The following is a 24,960-nucleotide window of genomic DNA, read 5'->3' as shown; positions in this document are numbered from 1 at the left end:
ATTTAAATAAAATCTTCTCAGATTTTGAAGTCATCTTATTCGTTCTACGTTCTTCTTAAGCAACTCCATGTGAAACATTTATAAAAATCGGCGAATACTTACGCAAAAGGAATGCGAAAGAATGAAAAAATTCGTATTGTTGAAACTCACCTGCAACAGAGAAAAGAAACAATTTGTAAACAATTTGTACTTTTTGTATTTTAAAGTATTAAAGAAAATTAAAACCATGACAAATTTTTCTAAATTATTGTTTTTTCTTCATCTTTTAACATTTTAATGAATTTTTATCAACTTTTAAATATTAAAAAAAAAATATTAATTTTAATTACGAAATGTAAATTAATCTTCTCTTCTCATAATAACAGTTTGCAATTTACAGTATTAATTTTTTGCATTCGCAATATTTTTTATTATTCGCAAAAATTTTAGTGAACAAAATATGAAACAATTATATATTGTACAAAAATAAAAGTATAAAAAGTGGAAGAAAATAAAAACAACTAAAAACGAACATCCACAATGTTTTTTTTATTAATAATCAATAAAATGGGAGGAAACTGTGGAAAATTACCGTTACATTTCTCAAGACTAAAACGTTCAAGTGGGCGTTACGACAATTTTCATTATACTATCACATAATGACAATGTAAAGAAACATTTCCTGCCTTCATATAATAATTTTCCAATTATTTCCAACATGTTGTGCATACATAATAAAATTGCGAGAAAGAGAGAGAAAGATAGTAACTCAACCATAGTCAATAACAAATCATTTCTAAAAAAAAGAAAAAAAATGGAAGACATTTATAATCCAGAAGATGCGTTTGTTACGACTCTAGGTACATTCACATTATTCGGCCTCTGGCCTTCTGCTGTTAAGCATCCATTTTTAAGGTTATTCAGAAGATTTACTAATTTTAATTTTTTTTCAAGAGTTGGGACAAAAAATTTTTTTCTATTAATAATATTAAGGGAAATACTCCCCCCCCCAAAAAAAAGTGGTTTCCCGCGTGTCTACTCATTCCTAAATGAGAAAAACAGTAGTTTCAGATAATTTACATATATATTTACATTCATCGCTTAAGGAAAAAAAATGTTTTTTAAATAATCAGATAAACATTATTATTCACCATGGTCAGTAGAAAAAAATTGTACATGTTTGTCATATAAACTTTTAAAAAAATTAAAACATAAAGTTGTACAAAATATTGTCATACTAGATTCAATAATAAAACGATTTTATTTAATTAAAATTATAAAAAGCACGAATATTTTTTTGAAGAAGTTTAGACATTATCATTCACATTTTATTTTTATCATTTGTTAATGAAGCTTGTTTAAAGTAATCGATTTTCAGTTGTTACATTTTTTTCTACTACTTTTAAATGTTATTAAATTATTTTATTTCAGAAGAAATATGTTTTAAGGTTTTATTTGTCAACTGCATAAATTGAAAAGAAATTTCCTCAAAAAGCAAGTATATTATTTATACGTTTATTAAAAATGTTTAATTAATTAATTTAAATTTTTTTTTCAATATCTTATTTAAAGCTAACATAAAATATTCTTTTGTTTCATGGACATAATTTTTAAACTATAAAATATAGCAATATTTGAACAACCAAGTTTTTAGTCTCTAAATTGTTTATAACAAATATGTACAATTTTTTTCTACTGATCATGGTGAATAATGTTTCTCTGATTATTTTTAATAAAATTTTTCTTTAAGCGATGAATTTAAATATTATATTATAAAGGAGTACTATTTTTATTTAAAAAAATGCTTTTTTCAATGTTTATAAATACACTCAAATCTCGCTATAACGACCTTCTCTATAACGAGCGCTCTCTATAACGAGGGCTCTGTCTCTCGGTATAACGAGAAAAATTTTCTTCCTATTACCCCCACTATTTATAAACAAATGCACATTCTGTTGATTTAAATTTGGTTAAAATCAATTTTATTTATATCATAATGAGCCTAAAAAGTCACTTCTTTTTTTAAATTATATCAATGAGTCGAACATCTTCAAAATTTTAGCTTATATAAATTTTCTGTACGTTGAAGTTCAAATTAAACTAGGTTACGTTTGTAATTTTGACATTACGTAAATTGTAAACACAAAAAAAATGAATAAAGAATCTTAAAAGTGGGGATTTTTCATTTCTCCTCTTGCGCTCGTAATAGAGGGAGACTTGACTCCCGAACTTCTCGTTATAGCGAGATTCGAGTGTAAATTTAAAAAAATTAAAGCTTTTTTTAAAAAAACGGCCTCAAGGCCGTTATTTTGAACTTAGTTTTTCGATTTTAAACCCTGTGGGCCCTGTGGCGGTCGGTACACAACGCAACAAAAAATTCAAAATCTCTGGTTATAATTCAAAATACAAAAAATTTTTTCGAGAATATAAAGATAAGAGTCCAAGGTATGTTATGTATAAATTTTATTAAAATGTTTTCCCTAGAAAGAACAAAAAATACACATTGTTTATAAAATTGTTATTAAAAATTAAAAATTTTTGAAATTTTTTTGACAATTATTATATTATTACACTACCGTCCAAAAGTATCATGACGATTACATTCGACTCTATAAAAAACATGCCATCACTTTTTCAATCATATCTCGGAAATAAAAGGAGATACAAGAAAGAATTAAATACGGTTAGAAAGCTGATTAAATTTTGCGTTAAATAAGCCGTCTTTAAAGTCATTTCGATAATTATTTGTTGAGTTGTAGAGTGAGAAAGAAATAAAAAAAATTATCGAATTTTCTCATTTTTGTCTCTTGACTTCAACTTTTTCAAAAATCTAAAAAAATTTAGATAAATGTTTTTTAAAAACACAGAAATCTTTGTTAGAATTTCAGCTTTAAAATAAGCCTTCGAAAATTAAAAAAGGTTAATCCGTCTTCGATATATCATTAAAAATGTGAAGCCGTATTTCGACCGATTAGTGCATTGAAATTCAACAGTGAAGACTCGATTCTGGCTTTGCGCGGCAGCGAATGAGAGAAAACAGGGACGAATTTTTGCTGGAGAATAATAAATAATGATGTTTCACGAGTAATATAAAGAAACTCAAAAGTTCATCGTTTCCGCGCATGAATTCGTTCCTGTTTTCTCTCTCATTCGCTGCCGCGCGAAGCCACAAATCGAGTCGTCACAGTTGAATTTCAATGCACCAATCGGTCGAAACACGGCTTCGCATTTTTAATGACATATAAAAGACGGATTAACCTTTTTAGGGTTCCGTACCCGGTAGGAACCCTATTGGAACGGTTACAAAAATGACCATGTACCCCCCCCCCCTAGAACTCACAGTTTTACACCTAGAGAGCTAAAAATTGGTACACGTATGTATTTTCACGCGTAGATTACAGGAAAAATATAGCGAACGTGATTGGGATTGATCTTCATAGAGTTTTCGTCGAAAAACATCAAATTTTGGCCTTTTTTCGCAAAAAAAGGCATGTACCCCCCCCCCTAGCGCTCACAGTTTTTTACCTAGAAAGTTGAAAATTGGTATGCATATGTATTTTCAAAAATGGATTAAAGGAAAAATATAGCGAACACATTTAGTATTGATCTTCATTCTGTTTTTATCGAAAAAGTCAAAAATTTTGAAAATTTCGAAAAAAATGCATGTACCCCCCCCCTGGCGCCCATAGTTTTTTATCTGAAGAGCTGAAAATTGGCATACTTATTCGTTTTTACGCATAGATTACAGGAAAAATATAGCGGAAGTGATTAGAATTGATCTTCATGATGTTTTCATCGAAAAACTAAAATCTCTTTTTGAAAGCTCGAAAATTCTTTAACCGTTGCTGGTTCTCTCAATTCTTAATCTAGTGGACTGTCGCTATACATTTTTATTTATTTTTTCGTGTAGTTTTCAACCAACATACAGAAAAAATTATTGGAGTTCATCTTCATACTTTTTTTTTACGAAAAACTGAAAAATTTTTTTTTGATTTATAAAAAAAGTGTGTACCCCCCTTGGTTTTCACAAATTTTGATCTATTGGACTGCATTTTTTTTTATTTTATATATTTTCATTTGCATATTTTAGGAAAAATATAGCAAACATGATCGGATTTGATTTTCAAATTTTTTTTAGCGAAAAACTCAAATTTTTAAAAATAATTTTCAAATAAGCGTGTATTATTATTAATTATTAATTTATTATTAATTTATTAATAATTAATTAATTAATTTAATTTCAATAACAGAAAATTTATTTGATTTAGTTTTATATTTAGTAATCATTATTAATTCACTATTTTTTAAAAATAATCTTTTAAAAAAATATTTAAAAATTAAATTTGTTTTTTTATTAATACAATCATTAAATATGATTTTGTTTATATTTTCAAAACAGAGTAACTTCAAATTGAATTGGAATTGATATATATTTATTTTTATAAGAAAGAAAATTAGAAGTTTTTATGGAGGGTACGGAACCCTAGGTTTTAGTACGAGTTCTACTCGCACTTGTCCGGTTTTTTAATTTTCGAAGGCTTATTTTAAAGCTGAAATTCTAACGAAGATTTCTGTGTTTTTAGAAAAATTTTTCTAGATTTTTGAAAAAATTGAAGTCAAGAGACAAAAATGAGAAAATTTGATAATTTTTTTTATTTCTTTCTCACTCTACAACTTGAAAAATAATTAACGAAATGACTTTAGAAACGGCTTATTTTACGCAGAATTTAATCAGCTTTCTAACCGTATTTAAGTTTTTTTGTACCTCCTTTTATTTCCGAGATATGATTGAAAAAGTGATGGCATATTTTTTCATAGAGTCGAATGTAATCGTCCTGATACTTTTGGACGGTAGTGTATATTATATTATTATATTTTTTTTTATTTAAAAGAGTGCATATTAGTTAACTATTAAAAAAATCCCTTTTTATTTCTAACAAAATAATTTTCAGTTATTAATTTTTTTTAAATTGATGCAATTTATTATTGTAAAAAAGTTATAAAAATTTTTAATTTAGAAAAATGGTTAAAAGTGTTTCTTTAGTTCGTTGTGAACTATAGATTTTCATAAATGTTTTTAATTTTACAAAATCGTTATAATTAAAAATTATTTGTGTTAACTCTACGCAGTGAATTATAAAAGTATTCTTTAATGTTTTATTAAAAAAAAATTATTTACAGTGTTTTATACAAAATTTATGGATTTATTTATCAATCACTGTACATAATGGCACTTCTACCATCGCAATTGATAAATATCTATCATATGCGTGGTAATTTACGAAATTTAGTTGAAAGTTCATTTTTCACATTAACATGCGCTGGTTATACGACAAAATTATTTTTGTTTCTATTACGTCGCAAGGAGATTGAAAATTGTTTAAAAAGATTACATGAACCTATATTTGCTCCACAAAGAAAAGAGCATTTCGTTATATTGAAGAATTGGTCAAATATTGCTAAAGGAAATTCATTGGTGTATCTTGCATTATGCTTATTCACATGTGTCTGGTGGATCATGTATCCTTTTGTTGATAAAACACAGGTAATGCTAAAGAAAACTATTATTTATTTAATTATTTAAAAATTAGGGGTAAAGACCTAGAAATTCTATTTTTGGGGATTTCCAATTTTTCCCCCTTACTCTTGGAATATTAAAATCACGAAGTAGTATAAGGAGACCTAACGGGACATAAAAATCTGCACACATTTGGGGGGACAGAGATATAGGAGATTGCACCAGTAGCAGAGGTTGCGCCTCTGTGGCTAAACTATTGTACTAAAATTTTTCGTCTGCTACTGTATATGAAGATAACCTACAAATTAGTGAAATACGACGAAGTGTTATGGCGGCCATGGTTTACATTTCAGCCGTAATGGCGCAACCTCTGCTAGTGGTGCAAATACTCATAACTCTAACCCCCCCAAAATGTGTTGATTTTTGCCGCTGCTAAGCATTGGCGTGAGGTCTCCTTATACTACTTTGTGATTAAAATACTAAAGAATCATCATTTAACATAAAATTTTGAGTCGACACAAATTTTGCTATTTTTTTTTTTTTTGTAGGAAGAAAGAGTACTACTTTTTGCAGCATGGTATCCTTTTGACACATCAAAAAATACGGTTTACATATATACGTACATTTTTCAAACTGTATTGTTATTAACAACAGCGTCAATGGCGTCAATGATGGACATGTTGGTGGCAAATTTTTATGTCCTAATGTTGGGTCAAATTGAAATTCTCAAACAGGACTTTAAATTACTAACCGTTAATGACACAAATGATTTTGTTCCTTCCACTACAAATTGTGAATATTCAACTAATGGGAATAACATTAAAAAAGTGTTTTCAATTGAGGAGGAGAAAATTATTCACGAAAATGATGTGAATCATCTGTTAAAAGAGAATACTTCCATTAGCAGTGATAATCTTTATAAAAATTATGATTTTCATTTGAAAACGTTACATAATCGTATTATTCGTTGTACGAAACATTACGATGCAATTGTTAAGTATGAATACAATTGTGCAAGATATGAGTCAAACAATTTTTTCTATATTTTCGTCGTAAAATTTAAACTGATAGTCGAGCCATTTTTAAATTTTAACATTTAATAATTCAGTGGTTTTCACAACAGGCGAAAAGAACTTTAGTGTAAACATTAGTAAAATGTACTTCGAAATTTTAGTATAAAAATTATTAAAATTTGCTTCGAATTTAGCTCAATTTTACTACTGAGTAAATTTTAGTAAAGAAACTAGTAAAAGTTATTTCAAGTATGGTTGAATTTTACTACAGAATAAATTTTACTATAGGTGATGGCAAACTATGGGTAAAAAATGGCGAATTTACTTTTAATGTATTGGAATTTTATTGCCGAGTAAATTTTACCATACCCGAAGAAAATTTCATTATATTAGTAAAATGTACTTCGAAGGTATAGCAAAATAAATTGTACCCTGAAGTGAATTTTACTACACTGGAAAAAATTTTTACTGTAAAAATTAGTAATATTTACTTCAAAAATTACAAAAATTTTACTCTACGAAAATAAGAAAAATTACCTGCAGAAATGCGTAGAAATTGTAAAAAGTTTTTGTTTTACTTTTTAAATACTAAAAAGTAACTACTTACTACGTATATTTACAAAAAATTTTAAATTAAACAAATTTCTTTTCCAGTCTTGTAACAGATGTAACGAATTTATTCCAAATTGGAATTGTGGTTCAAGTATGTGCAAGCAGTATTGTTATATGCGTAACATGTTACGAATTAACATCAGTAAGTGACAATATTTATTTCATTTTTTTTATTTTTATTTATTTTATCCATTCTTTTAGTATTTTTCATTTTTAATAAATTAGTTTTTAATTTTAATATTACATCAATTTTTAAAGCATTTTCTTCACAATATTTTATAACATTCGTCTTAAGGGTATTTGGACCATAATTATGACGTACAGTTCGTTCAAAGCATGTGTTTTAAAATTGTGACATCATAATAGTTCAAATGCCCTTTAGCTTTTACATAATTCTCTTTATTTATTATTTATTTCGATAGTATTTTTTTATTTATTTGATTATTAATACAGTATTTTTTACTTACTGTATTTTTTATAGAATTTTACAGCATTTTTTAATACAATATTATTTATAGAATTTTCTTCATTTATTATAGTAGTAGTTTTTATTTGTATAGTACTTTTTATGATATTTTGCAGTATTCTTTTTATGTTCAGTATTTTTGTAGTATTTTTTTACATTTTATATTTTTATAGTACTTTTCATAATATTTTATAGTATTCTTTTTATTTACAGTAATTTTATAGTATTGTATAGTATTTAAAAAAGCCAACTTAAATGTACTATGATTTTATAAATCAATATTTTGCAGTTATCATCGAATACACTACAGTTTTATGTTATTTTACAATATCAAATATGTATGTTGATTCAAATTTTTATTTACACCTGGAGAGGAAATAATATTATTGTAAAAGTAAGTTACAACTCTAAACTGTAATCTATTTTTTTAAAGGAAAATATTATTTAGACTGAGAAATACAAGTTCCATTCAAATACAACTAAATAAATATAAACAAGTCAACAAGCAAAAGTAGAATAAGAAAAATACAAAAAGAATTTTAACAAATGTACATAATATATTAAAATGGAAAACTGAATAAAACTTCTAGTTTTCAATATTTTCTTTCGAAAAAAATTGGGAATATATTTTCTTCCTTTACCTTAGTTATCAACAAATTTTTAAATTTAAGACCAAAAATTTGTTTTTGAAAAAAAGAAAAAATTCTTTTTTATTAAAATACGAACCATTTTTAAATTTTAATTTGTTTTTAGTAATAATTTATTTTTTAGACCTCTGAGCTCAAAGATGCCGTCTACGAATGTTCTTGGACTTCAATAACAGACAAAAAATTTCGAAAATCCTTGTGCATTATTATGTCACGATTTCAAAAGTCAATTAAATTGAGAGTTGGAAATTTCTTTCTACTGTCAGTTGACACATTTTTTAATGTTAGTTTTCTAAAAAAGAAAATAAAAATTTTTATAACATTTTTTTAAAACCCTACCAGGACGTAGGGACTACTTTCGAAGAATGAAAAACCAAATTTTTTGTACATTTCTTTTTGTTTATTTATAATTTTTATCAATGTCGAATTAAATATTTTCTATTTTGTACATTGCAAAAAAAATTTAGAATCGTCAAAGTTTTTCACTAAAATTATTTTTTGACAACAAATAATATATGTTGATGAAGTTAGGATGAATTTTTCTTTTGTTTAAACAAATAATTATTGTTATTTACCAAACATGTTTACAGTGTACCTTGAAAGATGCAGTTTTTTTCTAATTTTACTCAATTTACTACACTGAGAAAACTGGATAGTCAAACTTAGAGGGTTAGGTTTTGAGTGTTAAGCCTGATTCTCTGGATAGTTAACTTTTCCCTCCGAGTTTGTCAAATTAATCATCGGAGTGTCTATTTATCCCTCCGAGATGGTTACGAAAAACTTAACCTCAAATATAGTCTGTTTGTCCCTCCAGATAGTTAGTTGAATACTCCAGTTTTCTCTGTATAAACTTTTTATAAATACCGATTCAAGTTAAAAACTAATTAAAATTCACAGTTCAATAAAAATTTAGTAAATAATAATAATTTTTTCAAAAATTGTTTAAACACTAATTCTGTTTTAGATCTGCAACTTCTTAGGTAAACTGCAACTTCTAATGTAAAAAGTTAAGTAAATAACAATAATGATTTCTTTAAACAATCTTTGAATAACAATTGTAGCTAATTTTAATAAATATTATATTTCTTTTATTAATTCAATTTTAAGTAAGAATAAAAAAGATGAAAAATTGTTCAAACTTTGCTTATGTCTCTGTTAATTTAGAAATGTTATAAACTTGCAATAATTAATTGTTTAAACAAATGCAAAATTCATTGCAAAACTAGTAAACTTTACTATTTGTTGACATACGATTACACAAAAAAATCTTGGTGAATTGATAAATAAAAATATTAAACAAATAAATAATAATGAAAAAGTAATTACATAAATAGTAGAATAAAATAAAATAAATAATAATAATAAACTAGAAATTGTTCTTTAGAAATATGAAATTATAACACAAAATTTTTTTTTCCAGATATTGAGATCCGCGTACTCGTTTTTTATTCTTCTTAAACAAGTTCATGTCACGGAATAAGAAAGAAAAAAATCGTCACCAAAGGGAAATAATTGTAAAATATGTTAATTTGAAATAAAATAAGTATATTTTTTACAAGTTTTACAGTGATAGTAAAATTAATAGATGACAAAAATTATAAAATCTTGTAAACAAATTTCTTCCAAGAAAATCATTGTTTTAATTTTAAAAAACTTATTCAAAATAATAAAAAGGACCTTTTTTATTGTCTAGAAAATTAATTATACATGAAAAAAAAAGAAATTGATATATACAATATTTTTATTTTTTTGCTTTGAAAAGAAACATTGTGTTTGATGTGGTTTTTATATTATTTTACAAAGACCATTTTCAGGAGATTTACCCAGTAATCTGCAAAATGAAAGTGAACAATGCTGATGGTCTCTGTTTTCTATATAGAGAGAAAGAGAGAGAGAGAGAGAGAGAGAGAGAGAGAGAGAGAGAAAGATTGTAAACACGTTTTCTCATCAAGGTGCACTTTTCATTCAAAATTTCTGTCTAAAAGCCAGAAAAGCTTGCCTCTTTAAATCAGAAGAAAAGTGAGCAGAACAAGAGGGTGAAAAAAAGGCAAGAAAAGAAAGAAAGAAAGAAATGGTTTTAAAGGATCCCAAGAGAACGGAGAGATAAAGACAAAAATAATAAAGAAAAATTTATTCTTATATGAAAAAACAAATAAGAATGAAAAAAAAAGAAAAAAAATTGAGAAGAAAGGTTCAAATGAAAGAAATTTTCTGGTAAATTGTGAGGTATTTTATAATTCAGGGAATAGTGCCAAAATATGCAGAAAATTTTATTCTTCATTATTATTTAAATTTTCTATTTTTCAAATCTTTTTAATTATTCACTTTTGTTTTATATTTTCCATTTTTCTGTATTTTTCAAATCTTTATTTCTTTATGGGACATTCCATTATAAAACGACCCTCCTTATAAACAATTGACATTGTAAGGCAATTTTTAAATAATTATTTCTCCTATTTATTTAAACCAAATTTTATTTACTATATTAGTGATTTTCAAAGAAAAATTTCTCAACTTTACGATGGTAAATTTTTTTTTTTTTAAATAATATAATTTATGAAAAAATTAAATTTGAAAGATAACATTTTGAATATCTCAAAACACGTCGCCTGCGTTTTCTTGAAATCTATGTCAAAATAAAAAGCTTAAATATTCTAGTTTTATTCCCTGTAAACATTATAATGGGCAATTTCAAAAAAATCGGAGGCGATTTGTTTTAAGATATTTAATAGGTTATCTTTCAAACTTAATTTTTTTCATAAATTAGGTATATTATTTAAAAAAAAAAATTTTCTACCATCATAAAGTTGAGAAATTTTTCGTTTTAAATAGTAAATAAAGTTTGACTTTAATAAGTAGGAGAAATAATTATTTAAAAATTGCCTTACAATGTCAATTGTTTACAAAGAAGGTCGATTTGAAATGGAATGCCCGGCAGGGACTCAGTTCAACCTTTTCTGATTACTCACAGACTGATACTACATGGTTGATTCTACAAACTAATATTCTCTATACAATTTTACTCTCCCTAGACTTATTCTACACAGGGTGACTCTATATAATAATAATTAATAACACACATGTCCAATGTTCGATTCTCCACTCACTGACTCTACACAAATAAACTCTCCAAAAATAAGTCAAAACTTATAACTGTCCACTGACCGACTCTACATAGACCGACTCCCCAAAATGAATTAAAAATTATTCAACTCTCTATTAACCGACTTTACACGAATAAAATCTCCAAAATAAATTAAAAAATTTTTAACTCTTCACTGACCGACTCTACACGAACAAACTCTCCAAAATAAATTAAATTTTTTTTAACTCTTTACTGACTAACTCTACACGAACAAAATCTCCAAAATAAATTAAAATTCTTTTAACTCTTCATTGAACGACTGTACACAAACAAACTCTCCAAAATTAATCAAAATTTCTTTAATTCTCCACTGACCGACTCTACACGAACAAACTCTCCAAAATAAATTAAATTTTTTTAACTCTCCACTGACCGACTCTACACGAACAAAATCTCCAAAATAAATTAAAATTCTTTTAACTCTTCACTGAACGACTGTACATGAATAATCATTAATACAGTAGTGTATACGTTCGATTGTATGAAATTGAATTGTTTACGAATATGAGGCATTTTACGTGAAATGTCTAAAGTTGAAATTTCAACTTCTTTTTTTTTTTTTTTTTTGCTTAGGGACTTATGGGAAATCTGCCTACAGATACCTTGGATTCCGCACTCCAAGGTTATGTGGGGTTGGTGTGATAAAACAAAAGGAGATAAAAAAAAGAAAAATAAATATATAAAATAGTAAATTTAATAAACTGGCGATCTACTGCCAGCCCGACCCACTAAAACCCGTAACCCTTCTTCTGGAGCCCTTTACCCTCCCTCGGAACTGTCGTAAGACTTTAGCCTTCGAGGGTGGCGCAACCTTCGAAGGTGGCGCGAAATTTCAACTTCTTGAAAATTTTATGAAATTAAAAAAAAATTAATATTTACACTTCTACTAATAATAGTAACATTTTAGCAAAGTTTAGAGAAAATTCATTTTTGACCTGGGCAGTTGAGGAATTTTGCCCCATATGTTCGTAATATGTGGTTACGTTTTATTTTTTTACTCTGAATCCCTTTGAGATCCCAAGATGAAACTTACAGGACATGTAAAGCACATTTGTCCTAACATTTAGTAAAATTTTGAAAAAAATCAAAGATGATGTATTTTCAAAAACGGATTTTCAATTTTTCAAAATTAAAAAAAAAAAATTTTTTATATTAACTTAAACTTAAAATATACTTAAAAACAAAGAAATCATTTTTTCGAAATCAAAAATCGGTTAATTAGAACCAAAGTTATAGCATTTTAAAGAAAAGAGACAAATTATAAAAATGCCATATTTTTGGTAATTTTCAAAATTTTGAAAAAATATTTGGTGGAGTTATTTATCACTATAAAAGAAATAAATTTACAAAAGTGCAGCCAAATTCCAACAAGTCATGAACATTAGTGTGTTAAACTGACGTGGAATCCACCAATTACTTCATTTTTTAAAATGTTAGTGGAGAGTTAAAATATTTTTAATTAAATTTGGAGAGTTTAATATTCATGTAGAGTCGGTCAGCGAAGAGTTAATAAATTATGAATTTATTTTGGAGAGTTTATTTGTGTAGAGTCGGTCAGTGAAAAATTAAAAATTTTTTAATTAATTTTGGAGAGTTTGTTCGTGTAGAGTCGGTCAGTGGAGAGTTAAAAAAATTTTAATTAATTTTTGGAGAGTTTATTCGTGTAGAATCGGTTACTGGAGAGTTAAAAGAAGTTTAATTTATTTTGGATAGTTTGTTCATGTAGAGTCGGTCAGTGGAGAGTTAAATAAATTTTAATTTATTTTGGAGAGTTTTTTAGTGTAGGGTCAGTCAGTAAAGGATTAAAAAAATTTTAATTAATTTTGGAGAATTTATCTAAGTAGATTCAGTCAGTGCAGAGTTAAAAAATTTTAATTTATTTTGGAGAGTTTGTTCGTTTAAAGTCGGTCAGTGGAGAGTTAAAAACATTTAATTTATTTTGGAGAGTTTTTCCTAGTAGAGTCGATCAGTGGAGAATTAAAGAAATTTTGATTAATTTTGGAGAGTTTGTTCATGTAGAGTCGGTCAGTGGAGAGTTAAAAATTTTTTAATTTATTTTGGAGATTTTATTCGTGTAAAGTCGGTTAATGGAGAGTTAAATAATTTTTAATTCATTTCATTTTGGGGAGTCGGTCTATGTAGAGTCGGTCAGTGGACAGTTATAAGTTTCGACTTATTTTTGGATAGTTTATTTGGGTAGAGTCAGTGAGTGGAGAATCGAACATTGGACATGTGTGTTATTAATTATTATTATATAGAGTCACCCTGTGTAGAATAAGTTGTTGGTAATTGAAAAAATATATTCTAAAAATAGCCCAATATTTTTTAAACATGTTTCTTACCTACTTTTTTAGAAATTTAATAAAAAATTACTTTTATTATGAAAAAACTTTCTTCTAAGAGTAAATTTACGATATGAGATTGGAGAAATAAAACAGGCAAAGAATTATTTTTAACTGAAACTTTCTTCTTTAATTTCAATTTACTTTTACTTTACTTTTTTTCTCTTTTTCTTTCCTTCATCTTTCATTCATTCTTTTTTCATATCATTAGTATTATCATTATTATTAATCATATTATTTTAAAATGACTTATAATATTATTATTTGTTATTATTATAATTATAATTAATATTTTTAATTATAATTTTATTTCACGAGTTTGAACGTAATAAAAAAATATATAAAACATTAATAAATAAATAATTAAAAAATAGTATTTAATGAAATTTAAATGAAAATAAAACTGAATAAATAAAAATATAGAAATGAAATTGAAAAAACGTTTGTTTATAAAACTATTGTACCAGTACAATAATTTTCTTATCTACTTTTTTATCTCCTTTTTTATCTACTAATTTATATTTTATAAACCATTTTTTTACCACTGTTAAAATAAAAGCATTAGTTTACAAACTTTTCTCAAATTATTTTTCCACAAACGTCGATTCACGATGTTTGTGTTAGTTTTGACCCTTGGATTTACAAATTTAGTTTTCCAAAATCCGGAAATAAAATTTATCCAAAAATCCTGACGAAAAAAGCAAAAATTTCAGTTGTTAAATATTAAAATTATTATTATTAATAATTTCTTTTTTTTGCAAAAATCGTAGAAAATGTTTGTATTTTCTATTTTTTCCCCTCTGTACTACAATATACAATAATTTGTATATACATAAAATATGTTTTCTATTACAGTAAAATATGGATTCCAACTATATGATTGAATGAAAATCACGATACTGACAAGACACGGATGAAAATGATGATTTCAAATCGATAAAAGGGAGGAAACATAATTGAATTATTCAGACAATGTAAGGAACATGAAGTCGACAGACACAAATGGGCGTGACGAGGAAAATATTGTTCATTACTTTGTAATGGGAGCCGCTCATGATTGGAAAACAATTTACCTCTCGTCACATGACTATCAATTGAAATTCAAACCCCAATCATCAACATAATAAAATATCACTTCAAATATATCAACCATAATAGAGGAAAATTGACTCTACCGGAAAATAATAATAATGGAAGTCTATAAGCCGGAAGATGGTTTTGTTATGGCTGTAAGTGTTTTTACTATTTTTGGTATGTGGCCAACAGCAGTTAAACTTCCAACATTAAGGTTGTTAAATTTCTCTTTTTTTCTATAGTCATAATTTTAAAGTATAATTAAATATTTTTTTAATTAAAATACACAAAAAAAGTTCCCTAAATTTTTATTTCACTTTAGGAAAAAAATTAATGGATGAAATATTTATTGTTCAACAAAGTTTCAATGAGTTCGTTAACCTATTTTGTTCAAGAAGTCCGCTTTTTTCCTATTATTAGAAATTTTTTTTTCAAAATTCAAAATGGCGATTAAATTATCTAAAATTTTAAATAGTCTAAAAAAAAATTACACACATTTGTTCTCATCACAAATGACTAAACTGAATATAAATCTAACATCTATGATCAAATTTTATCACTAACTAATATTCAGACATATTTTAAACAATTTTTAAAAACAAATTACGATTTGAAAAACACAAATATTGTTGAAAAATATTGTGTACCTATTTTTATGTTGGCAATGAATGTTGAGGATAAAAATTATTAAACATTATTATTTAACAATGTTCTAAACAATTTTATAAACAAATCAAGAATTGACAACAATTGAAGCTGAAAAAAAATATTTCCTTCTTTCACGAACTTTTTTACTGCTTTCTTAATGAGTTTTTCAGATAAAAATTATTGATCACATTTATTTAACAACTTTATAAACAATTTCTATAAACAAATTACAATTTTAAAAACACAAAACATTGTTGAAAATATTTATTTTCACATCGCTCTTATTTTTATAGGTGCAATGAATGTTGAAGATAAAAATTATTTAACATTATTATTTAATAATGTTCTAAACAATTTCATAAACAAATTAAGAATTGTCAACATCTGAAGCTGAAAAAAAATATTTCCTTCTATCACGGACTTTTTTTACTGCTTTCTTAATGAGTTTTTAGGATAAAAATTATTGAAAAAAATTATTGAACAATTCTATAGAGAATTTTTATAAAAAAATTACAAATTAGCAACAATAGAAGGTGAAAAGATTACTTTTTTTCTACTATTTTTTTCTATAGAATTAGTGAATCTTAATACTTAAATGTACCTACTAATATTTTTCAATAATTTTTCAATAAATTAGTTGTTGCTAATTCGGAATTTGTTTATAGAATTTGTTTATAAAGTTGTTAAATAAATTTAATTAATCATTTTAATCTCAAAGATTCATTAAGACAACATTAAAAAAGCCGGTGGAAGAAGGAACTATTTTAGGTTAAATTATTGTGAATTGTTAATTTGTTCATAAAATTGTTTATAACATTGTTAAATAATAATGTTAAACACTTTTTATCTTCAACAATCATTGCAACTATAAAAATAAGAGCGATATGAAAAAAAATGTTTTCGACAATTTTGTGTCTTTCAAATTATAATTTGTTGTTAAAAAAATTGTTTAAAATATTGTTAAATATTAGTCGGTGATAAAATCTGATCATAGATGTGAGTTTTATATTGAATTTAGTCATTTTCGAAGAGAAAATATGCTTGCAATCCAAAATTTTTTTTAATTTTTGAACATGGCCGATTGAAAAAATTTTTGAACCTTTTCCTCATCATATAAAAATTAATCATGACCTGTTCTTCCATGTAAATAAAATGAAAATTAAACATTAAATTATATTTTACTTTTCAGAGGATTTTATAATATTTTCAGTTACTGTTTTCATTTTACATATAATATCGCTCTGTTACCAACACAAGTTATAAATATGTATGTTCATAGAAAAGATTTATACAATTTAATTGAGGACTCATTTTTTACAATGACTTGCTTTGTATTTTTTGTTAAAATGCTTAACATATTTTTTAAGCAAAAGAAAATTGAGGAACTTTTAAAAAGACTAAATAATCCTATTTTTACACCAACTAGAAGAGAACATTTTTTAATAGCAAAAAAAAGTGCTAATTATGCGATATTTAATTGTGTACTATTTTATTCAATGTGTGTGCTAACTTGTATTTGGTGGATAATATATCCCCTTGTCGATGATAGTCAGGTTTGGAAAGATTTCGATTTCGTACATTAAATTTCCATTCATACTTTTAATTTTTATTTATTTTATTTTCTTCATTCAACTGTTTGATGAGACAAAAACTATTGTAGTTCTAGTTTAATTCTAATTGTACAATTTTTTATTTACTTCATCGAACAAAAAAGTGCAGAACAGTTCTGAAAAATTTCATTTCTATTAAATTGGACATTTTTACTAATTGTTCTCTACACTTTACTGAACTTAACGAAAAATTATGGAACTAAAATTTTCAAAGTATTAATTAAAGTATTAATTTATAAAAATTAATATACTAAACAGTTTAGGGAATTTAAGTTAATCAATTCAATTCGAATTAAACTTGATGTCCTCCTATTATTTCCATATTTTAATAACATTTATATTTTGAAAGATTAAATTAAAATTGTAGAAATTTATCAAAGTTTTACTGGACAGTTCTGAATAATTTACTTGCCTAAAATTAAAATAAATTTCAGTTTTTCGAATTGCGCGAAATGTTTTAATGAAGTTGATAAAAAAGTGTACAACTTAAATTCTAGAACTTCATGAAAAATTTACTGGATAATTCTAGAAAATTTTATTTAAATTAAACTTTTTTTACAAATTGTACTGTATATTTTGAAAAAGTTAACGAAGAATTATAGATCTAAAATTCTAGAACAAATACGTGAAAATAACTATAAATAAAATAAATAACATTTTTCTTGAAAAGTTCAGGAAAATTCAATTAACTTCCGTAATTTGAATTAAACTTTAATTTCTAAAATTCTTCTCTTTTTTGTTAAGTTTACATTGAAATTACAATTGCGGAACCAAAATTCTAAAGAATTCGTCAAAATTACAATGAATAGTTCTGGAATATTTTATTTTCATTGAATTAAACTTGATTTTCTCAAAAACTTATGTAAATTCGTAAATGCTCCATAATTTAATGAGGCTATCGAAGCAGTATAGAAGTGAATTTCTAGAAGTACTAATTATTGCAAAATATGCTGAACAGTTCAGGAAAAATGAATTGACTGCTTTATTTCGAATTAAATATGAATTTCTCTAACTTTTCTGTAAATTTTAATAAAGTTACTAACAAATTAGAGAAATAAAGCTCAAAATATTCTGAATATGAAAATATACTGAATAGTTCAGGAAAAATGTAATTAACTCTTTTAATTAGCATTGAACTTAATTTTCTTAAATTTTTTGCTACATTTGTATGAAATTAACAATAAATAACATAACTTATACACTAAATATTTGCTGAAAAAAATAGAAATATACAACTATGAATGGAAATTTAAGGAACTTTTTATATCATAATAAAAATAGATTTTCAATAATTTTTCCAACCCTTTCAGGTAAAAGCATTACTTTATGGTGCTTGGTATCCTTTTAACGTTACAGTCGAGCCATACTACACATACGCTTACATATTTCAATGCAGTATGGTACTATTAACAGCTAATATAAATTCAATGATGGACATGATTGTAATTGCATTTTTTATTACAATGTTGGGACAGTTAGAAATGCTGAAAATTGATTTTAAGAAATTAACCGACATTAACGATAATAATATCAATGAAACGGAAAATCGTGAAATTTCTCGACTAACAGAAGATGATAATTTAACGACTTATTCTTGTTTTAATGAGGATAATAATGCGATTAGAATTTACGAGCAAAGAATCATTAATTATGTTAATCGTTACAAGGCAATAATAGCGTAAGTGGATATTTATTCTTTTAAGTCAACACTATGTTATTAATTATTTAATTCGAAAACAAAACTCCATTATTTTCCGAAAATAAATAATTTTTAATAATCAAACTTTACTAATTAATTAATTTATTTTAATTAATTAATTAGTTTAGTTTTTTTAATTATTTTATTTTTTATAATTAATTTTGAATTAAAATTCATTCAATTAGGTAATTATATTAAATTATATTAATTGAAAATAATTAAAAATAACTGCTAACTCAAAATAAATACTAATTAAAAATAATTTCTAATTAAAAGTATCTACAGATCAGGTACAAATTAACCACTAGCTAAAAATAATTACAAATTTCAAATAATTAGTAATTCAATAATATTAGAAATTTTAGTTTCTTACTTTCTGAAAATTTCAAATAAAATTGTCTTTTTTATGATGTGAAATATGTATTTTTATAAGGAGAAATTCTTTTTATTTTAGTTACATTCAAGATGTAGTAGAAACATTTGGAACGAGCATAATGGTACAATTTTGTGGAAGTTCGGTTGCATTATGTTTAAGTTGTTTCATACTTACTTTGGCAAGTTAATTTTTTTTTGTATAATGTAAAAAAAAATTTTTTTCTTACTTATAAAATTATTTTTTAAAAATTAATTAAATTTTTCTCGTTTTTTAGTTAAAACCTAATTCAATAAAATTTTACGTTATTTTACAATATTTGATATGTATGTTATTTCAAATGTATATTTACATGAGAAGAGGAAATGAAATTACTATGAAGGTAAATATAATTAATTAATAAAAAAATTAAATCAAATAGGTAGTTAATTTAAAATAATTAATTATTATAAATATGAATAAATTAAATAATAAAATTATGTCAAACAAATAATATAGAGAAAATTTAATTAATGTAAAATTTTGCAATTGAATTTTCAAACATAAATTTAATTACAAAATGACCCGATGCTGATTGCAACAAATTTCTGCCCATTAATTTTAACCGAACAAAATGGGGTAAGTCAAATTTCGTTCAGCTTCCGGCAATAACTTATAACCGGGTTGTTCCGACTAGAACTGGTTGAGAATTATATTTTTTTTAAACCGGTCCATTTATTCCCAAATTCGGAATAATATATTATGTTAGAAAATACTTTAGTAGTATTTATTTAATTACATTTTATTTAAAATAATATTATTTGTTGAATAATTCTTCTATTTTTTAAGAAATTTTTTTAAGGCCAGGTTCCTCAAAACAATTTTCAAAAAATCGAACTTTTCTCCCCGTAAATTGCTAGAAAATGCTCTTAGAAATAATATAGAATTAATCCCGCTAGAGCACCCCGGGGCGGGTGCTTGTTTATTTATTTTTTTTTAATATTCCCTTCTCTCTATGGTGTGAACTACAACCAAAAAAAATTCATTGTTATTTTAAAAAAGTTATAAATAATTATAAGTGAAAAAAATGAAAAAAAATTTAAAAGTCCGACATTTTTTTTTGGTCAATATGTTTTATTTTAGTTCAGACCATATAGCCAATGTGATACAGAATAAGAAACCGTTTCGATTTTTGCTTTCAGATGATTCGTTTTCTATTAATCCTGTCACCCACCAACAAAAAGGGCATTTTTCAGCAGCCGCCATTAAGAGAAAAAAAAATGTTTTTTACTTAGTACTTTTTAATACCTTTCAACTGTAAAAACTTTCATTTAAAAATATTTCTTATATTTCTTATATTACGAATAAAATATGTTTGAAAAAACACGGTTTTTGGAGGAACCTGGCCTTAAAAATATTAGGTTTATATTAAAAATAATAACTTCTTTTTTAATTAGGTACATTATTTTTTATTCGAAAAAAGAAAAGATTTTATGTAAAATAATAATTTTTTTATGAAATGAATTTATTATTTAATATATATATTTATTAATAAATATCTTTCAAGAAAATTAGATTTTGCAGAAAGAAGAATAAATAATTGTTTTAAAACTGTATATAAATTTTAGACTTCTGAATTGATAAATGCAATTTATCAATGTTCATGGGCTTCTGTGCCAAATAAAGGATTTCGACAATTATTATGCATAATTATGTCACGATTGCAAGTACCAATTCAAATACGAATTTGGAATTTTGTTCTATTGTCGCTCAACACATTTCTAGGTGTAAGTTTTTAATGTTTTGTTTTTTTTCTTAACACTTAATTATTAAATAATAAATTATTTACATTTTAATACCAAAAAAATTTTAGGCCGTAAAAACATCATATTCCTTCTACGTTCTTCTGAGGCAATTTCAAAAGAAACGAATAATGTTATTGTAGAAAATTTAAAAACAAATTATATTAATTAATAATCATTAAACAAGAATTATGGAGGACAATTTATAAAAATTGTATTTTTCATTCATTTATTTATTTGTACAAATATTTATACAATTTTATATTACAAATTATAACTCTAGGAAAAATGAATTATATGATATATATAAACATTATAAAAATGAGGAAAATTATCTAGAATGTAGATATAATAAATACGCCACTGGAAAAAGTGCAGTGAGGTGCAAAAGTTTTAATATTTTTTAAATTAATTTTTATAAAACATTTTAAAAAACATTCTTACAAAATTTAAGTTGAATTTATTCAATAGGGGTGACTAGGTGCGGTTGTTACGCTGTGCAGTTGTTACAAATGGAATATCTCAGAAACAGTGAAGCTTAACAAGTAAAAAATAGGCACATTGGTTTTTAGAGGCCAAAAGTAAATATTTCTCTGGTTGATATTTTTTAAATAACTAATAGACCTTAATATCAATTCTATGAGGATTTAGCTTTAACAAACTGCCTTGGTTGTCCACATTTAGTGTATACTTTTTTAATAAAGTGATTTATTGTAAAAAATGTACCTGTTGTGTAACTGATTTTATCAAAATTGTAACAACTGCACCTAGTCTCCCCTATATTAAAAGAAAAATGGTCGTAAAATTATCATTGGTGATCTAAAAGTCACATGCTGTTAATTTAAGTGTATTTTTTTCAGTGAGAATAAAAAAGAGCTGTGTATCAGAATTTTCATGATATAAAAGCACAATCATAATATGTACGTAACAACCATAATGTCCTTTCATGCATACTACACTGTGGCCTCAACGTTGTAATCAATTTAAACTTCTTCTACCCAGCTATCATGCAATAAGGTATCTTATAGGGTCGTTTCTTAACATATATATACATGCTATCATCATATAAGAGGGAAAATATTTACTGGTACAATGGAAAAATTCTTTTATAGACGTTGAGTAAGCTTTCTTATTATTTTTCGACATGTTTATAATATATTTTTTTCTTTTTTTCCTTTGAAGAAAATGACTTTTTTTAAAATATTTGTGACACGCTGCGAAGAAGCAAAACTTTTAGGTTATGTTTGTAATTTTTTGATTGAAAGTATACAAATGGAATCAACTCTTAATGTAAATTACTTTTCATGAATGTAAAAATAATAACCTTATTAATGATTTACTTTTTCGATATCTTTCTTCGGAGCGAGTAACATTTAATAAAATAATTAATTGTATAGGTAATAATGTTAATACATTAATTTATTACAATCGTCATAATTATTGCAATCTTAATAATCATTATATAATGCATTATAACAATATAATCATTATAATCTTTTTAATCATTTTAATCATTATTTGCATTATGATCATTATAAGGGATTTATTGTACAATTGTCTTGTCATTTTTGCTATTTGCATATATATCGTTTAATATTGAATAATGATTAAATGATATTATTAAATGAATATTATACGCTGAATAGTATTATTGGAATATTAAAACAAAACAAATAAAGAGAATATTGTGAAATAATCTCTTAACGAATTGTATCCACAAAATGGTCAATAATCGTAACAATAATAAATAACCACACACCTGGTTAGGTAATCAATAATATTAAATAATGCAATTCATAATTACTTTATTATATGAAATGTAAATAAATTACGATTGTAGTATCAGTGTTTTTAATCAAATCATAATAGGGGAGACCGGGACGTATCACTTTTCAATTTTTGTTACTGCGTCATTTTTACATTAAATAAAAATTTACCTTACATGAAGTTTACTCTATCTTATCAACTTTAATTTGAAAACAGAAACGGTTGAATATCATCCATATTTTCTTCCCTATATTATACAAATCACATACAAATACAAAATAAATGTGTTAGGGAGAGATGACCAAAACATAATTTTATGATGAAGTCTCAAATATAATCAGGAATTGCAGTAATGTGTAAAAGTTTTGATAATTAAAAAATTAATTATTATAAAACACTTTAAAGTTATCAGTTGTGATGGGCATTTTTAATCTCACATTTTTCTCCAATTTTAAATTGCTTTTGCTTCCTCATAAGGAAGCTTTGCATTCGTGACGATTTTCAATATTTCAAAAGAAGGTTATATGGACTCATTTTCATCTATAACATATGTATATTAAATTCTGAGATTAAATTAAATTCCAGATGTATGTGTGTGTGTATGTGTGTATGTCACAAAAATTGTGTACAAATTATCTCAAACAAATTTTGATGGATTGTCTTGAAATTTTGCAGGTTTATTGCAGTCATTAATACCTAAAATCTGACACAAGGATTTTCAAAAATATCTAAAAAAAAATTTTTATACAATTTTTTTAAAATTCAAAAAAATTTTTTTTTGTATTTTTGTAAATAATTTTTTTATTTGTTAATATTTTAATTAATTATTCTCAAAATTACATTCCTGGCAAGAAAACGAATCGATTGATGTATACAAAGTATATTTTTTATCAAAATTTATAAAATTAATAGAAATTTTTCTTTTTCACAAAAAATTCAAATTTTGTATTTTTTCATAATTTATTTAATATTAATATTTTTAAATGATTATTCTATCATAAAAAAGGAAGCAATTTGCATATGAAATAGAGGTGTGCATTTAATCGAGTCGAACCGAACATTAATCGACTCGACAACAGAAAATTCGAATCATTTCGAATTGCAAAAGTTTACAAACCGCAATATAATTACATTTAATTTATGAATACTAGCGACATATACCTCACTCGCTAACGCTCGTTCGGTTGTATTTAAACTTATTTGTTTTTACTTATTTATTTTTATTTATTTGAACTAAGTAAATATTTACTGGACGCAAATATTTTAATTTATGGTATCAAATAAATAATTATTTGAACCAAATACAAATTACTTAAGTCAATTAAATGGAATAATTTTATCGCTGGGTTAGTGGACAAAAAGGACACATCGAATTTTGGTTCAAAAAGAGGACACCTCGCTTTTTAGTTGAAGAAAAGGACACCTCGAAAATATTAATTTTAAATGCATTTTTGTTTGACGATAATATCGTTTTCTCCAAGTGGAATGTACGTATGTTTCAGTGCTGCCAGACCAGGAAAATCAAAATTCTTCAAACTTCTAAAACTTTTTTTCAAAAATCTTCAAAACCTTATGAAAAAAATCTTCAAAAAAATCTCCAAATTTTAAAAAACTTAGAATCAAGAATATTATGAAATTATATAATTATTATAACTAATATTTGATCTGAAAGATTTTGCATTAGATCATAGAATATGTTTCAACCAAACAAAATTTATTCTCTGATGGTAAATTGTATTCTGCTGCAAAAGACTGTTCTTACGTATATCAGGGGAGATACCATGTGAGCAGAATACGTCTACCGAAAGCAGAAAATCATGAGAGTGAAAAGAACAACAATATCTACCTATCTTTTTTGCACTCATGGTTTTCTGCTTTCGGTGCAAATATAGCGAACATATCTCTCTCACATTTATGCATTTACGGTTTAGTCACAAAACACTACCAAATGGTAACAATTTACATTCACCTCTCACCATTCTAGTGTTATTTAAAAAAGAAATTAATAAAACGTACTTCTTAAAAAAAAATCTTTAAATTTTAAAAAAATTTCTTCAAATTTCTCAAAACTACAAATTATTCTTCAAATTTGAAGAAAAATCTCCCAATCTGGCAGCACTGGTATGTTTAAAGAACATTTTAGGAGTTACGTATCTTCCAGGTTCAGTGAAGAAACCACGTATCTTTCTGTTCCGTGCAAAAACTACGTATCTCTGTCAGTCGCTTTAAAAACTTCTAATAATATTCTAATATTTTTAAGAAAAAAAATTAAATTATTTTAAAAAA

At 25.1% G+C, this 24,960-nt stretch overlaps 1 protein-coding gene across 1 annotated transcript; it reads left to right on the top strand.

The window, feature by feature from the left end:
• Nucleotides 1–14,581: 14,581 nt before the first annotated feature.
• LOC122510036 (odorant receptor 94a-like) lies at nucleotides 14,582–21,099 on the top strand. The gene is made up of 7 exons (XM_043624425.1): nucleotides 14,582–15,010; nucleotides 16,634–16,997; nucleotides 18,365–18,732; nucleotides 19,208–19,307; nucleotides 19,404–19,508; nucleotides 20,734–20,892; nucleotides 20,979–21,099. The coding sequence occupies exons 1-7, from the start codon at nucleotides 14,913–14,915 to the stop codon at nucleotides 21,048–21,050; spliced, it is 1,266 nt and encodes a 421-aa protein (XP_043480360.1). The 5' UTR covers nucleotides 14,582–14,912; the 3' UTR covers nucleotides 21,051–21,099.
• Nucleotides 21,100–24,960: the final 3,861 nt, after the last annotated feature.

The sequence above is a fragment of the Leptopilina heterotoma genome, unplaced genomic scaffold, assembly GCF_015476425.1.
Source record: "Leptopilina heterotoma isolate Lh14 unplaced genomic scaffold, ASM1547642v1 Lhet_65, whole genome shotgun sequence".
In the NCBI taxonomy this organism is placed as follows: Eukaryota; Metazoa; Arthropoda; class Insecta; order Hymenoptera; family Figitidae; genus Leptopilina; species Leptopilina heterotoma.
The sequence above is the reverse complement of the archived record's forward strand: the minus strand, read 5'-3'. Positions and strand labels throughout refer to the sequence as shown.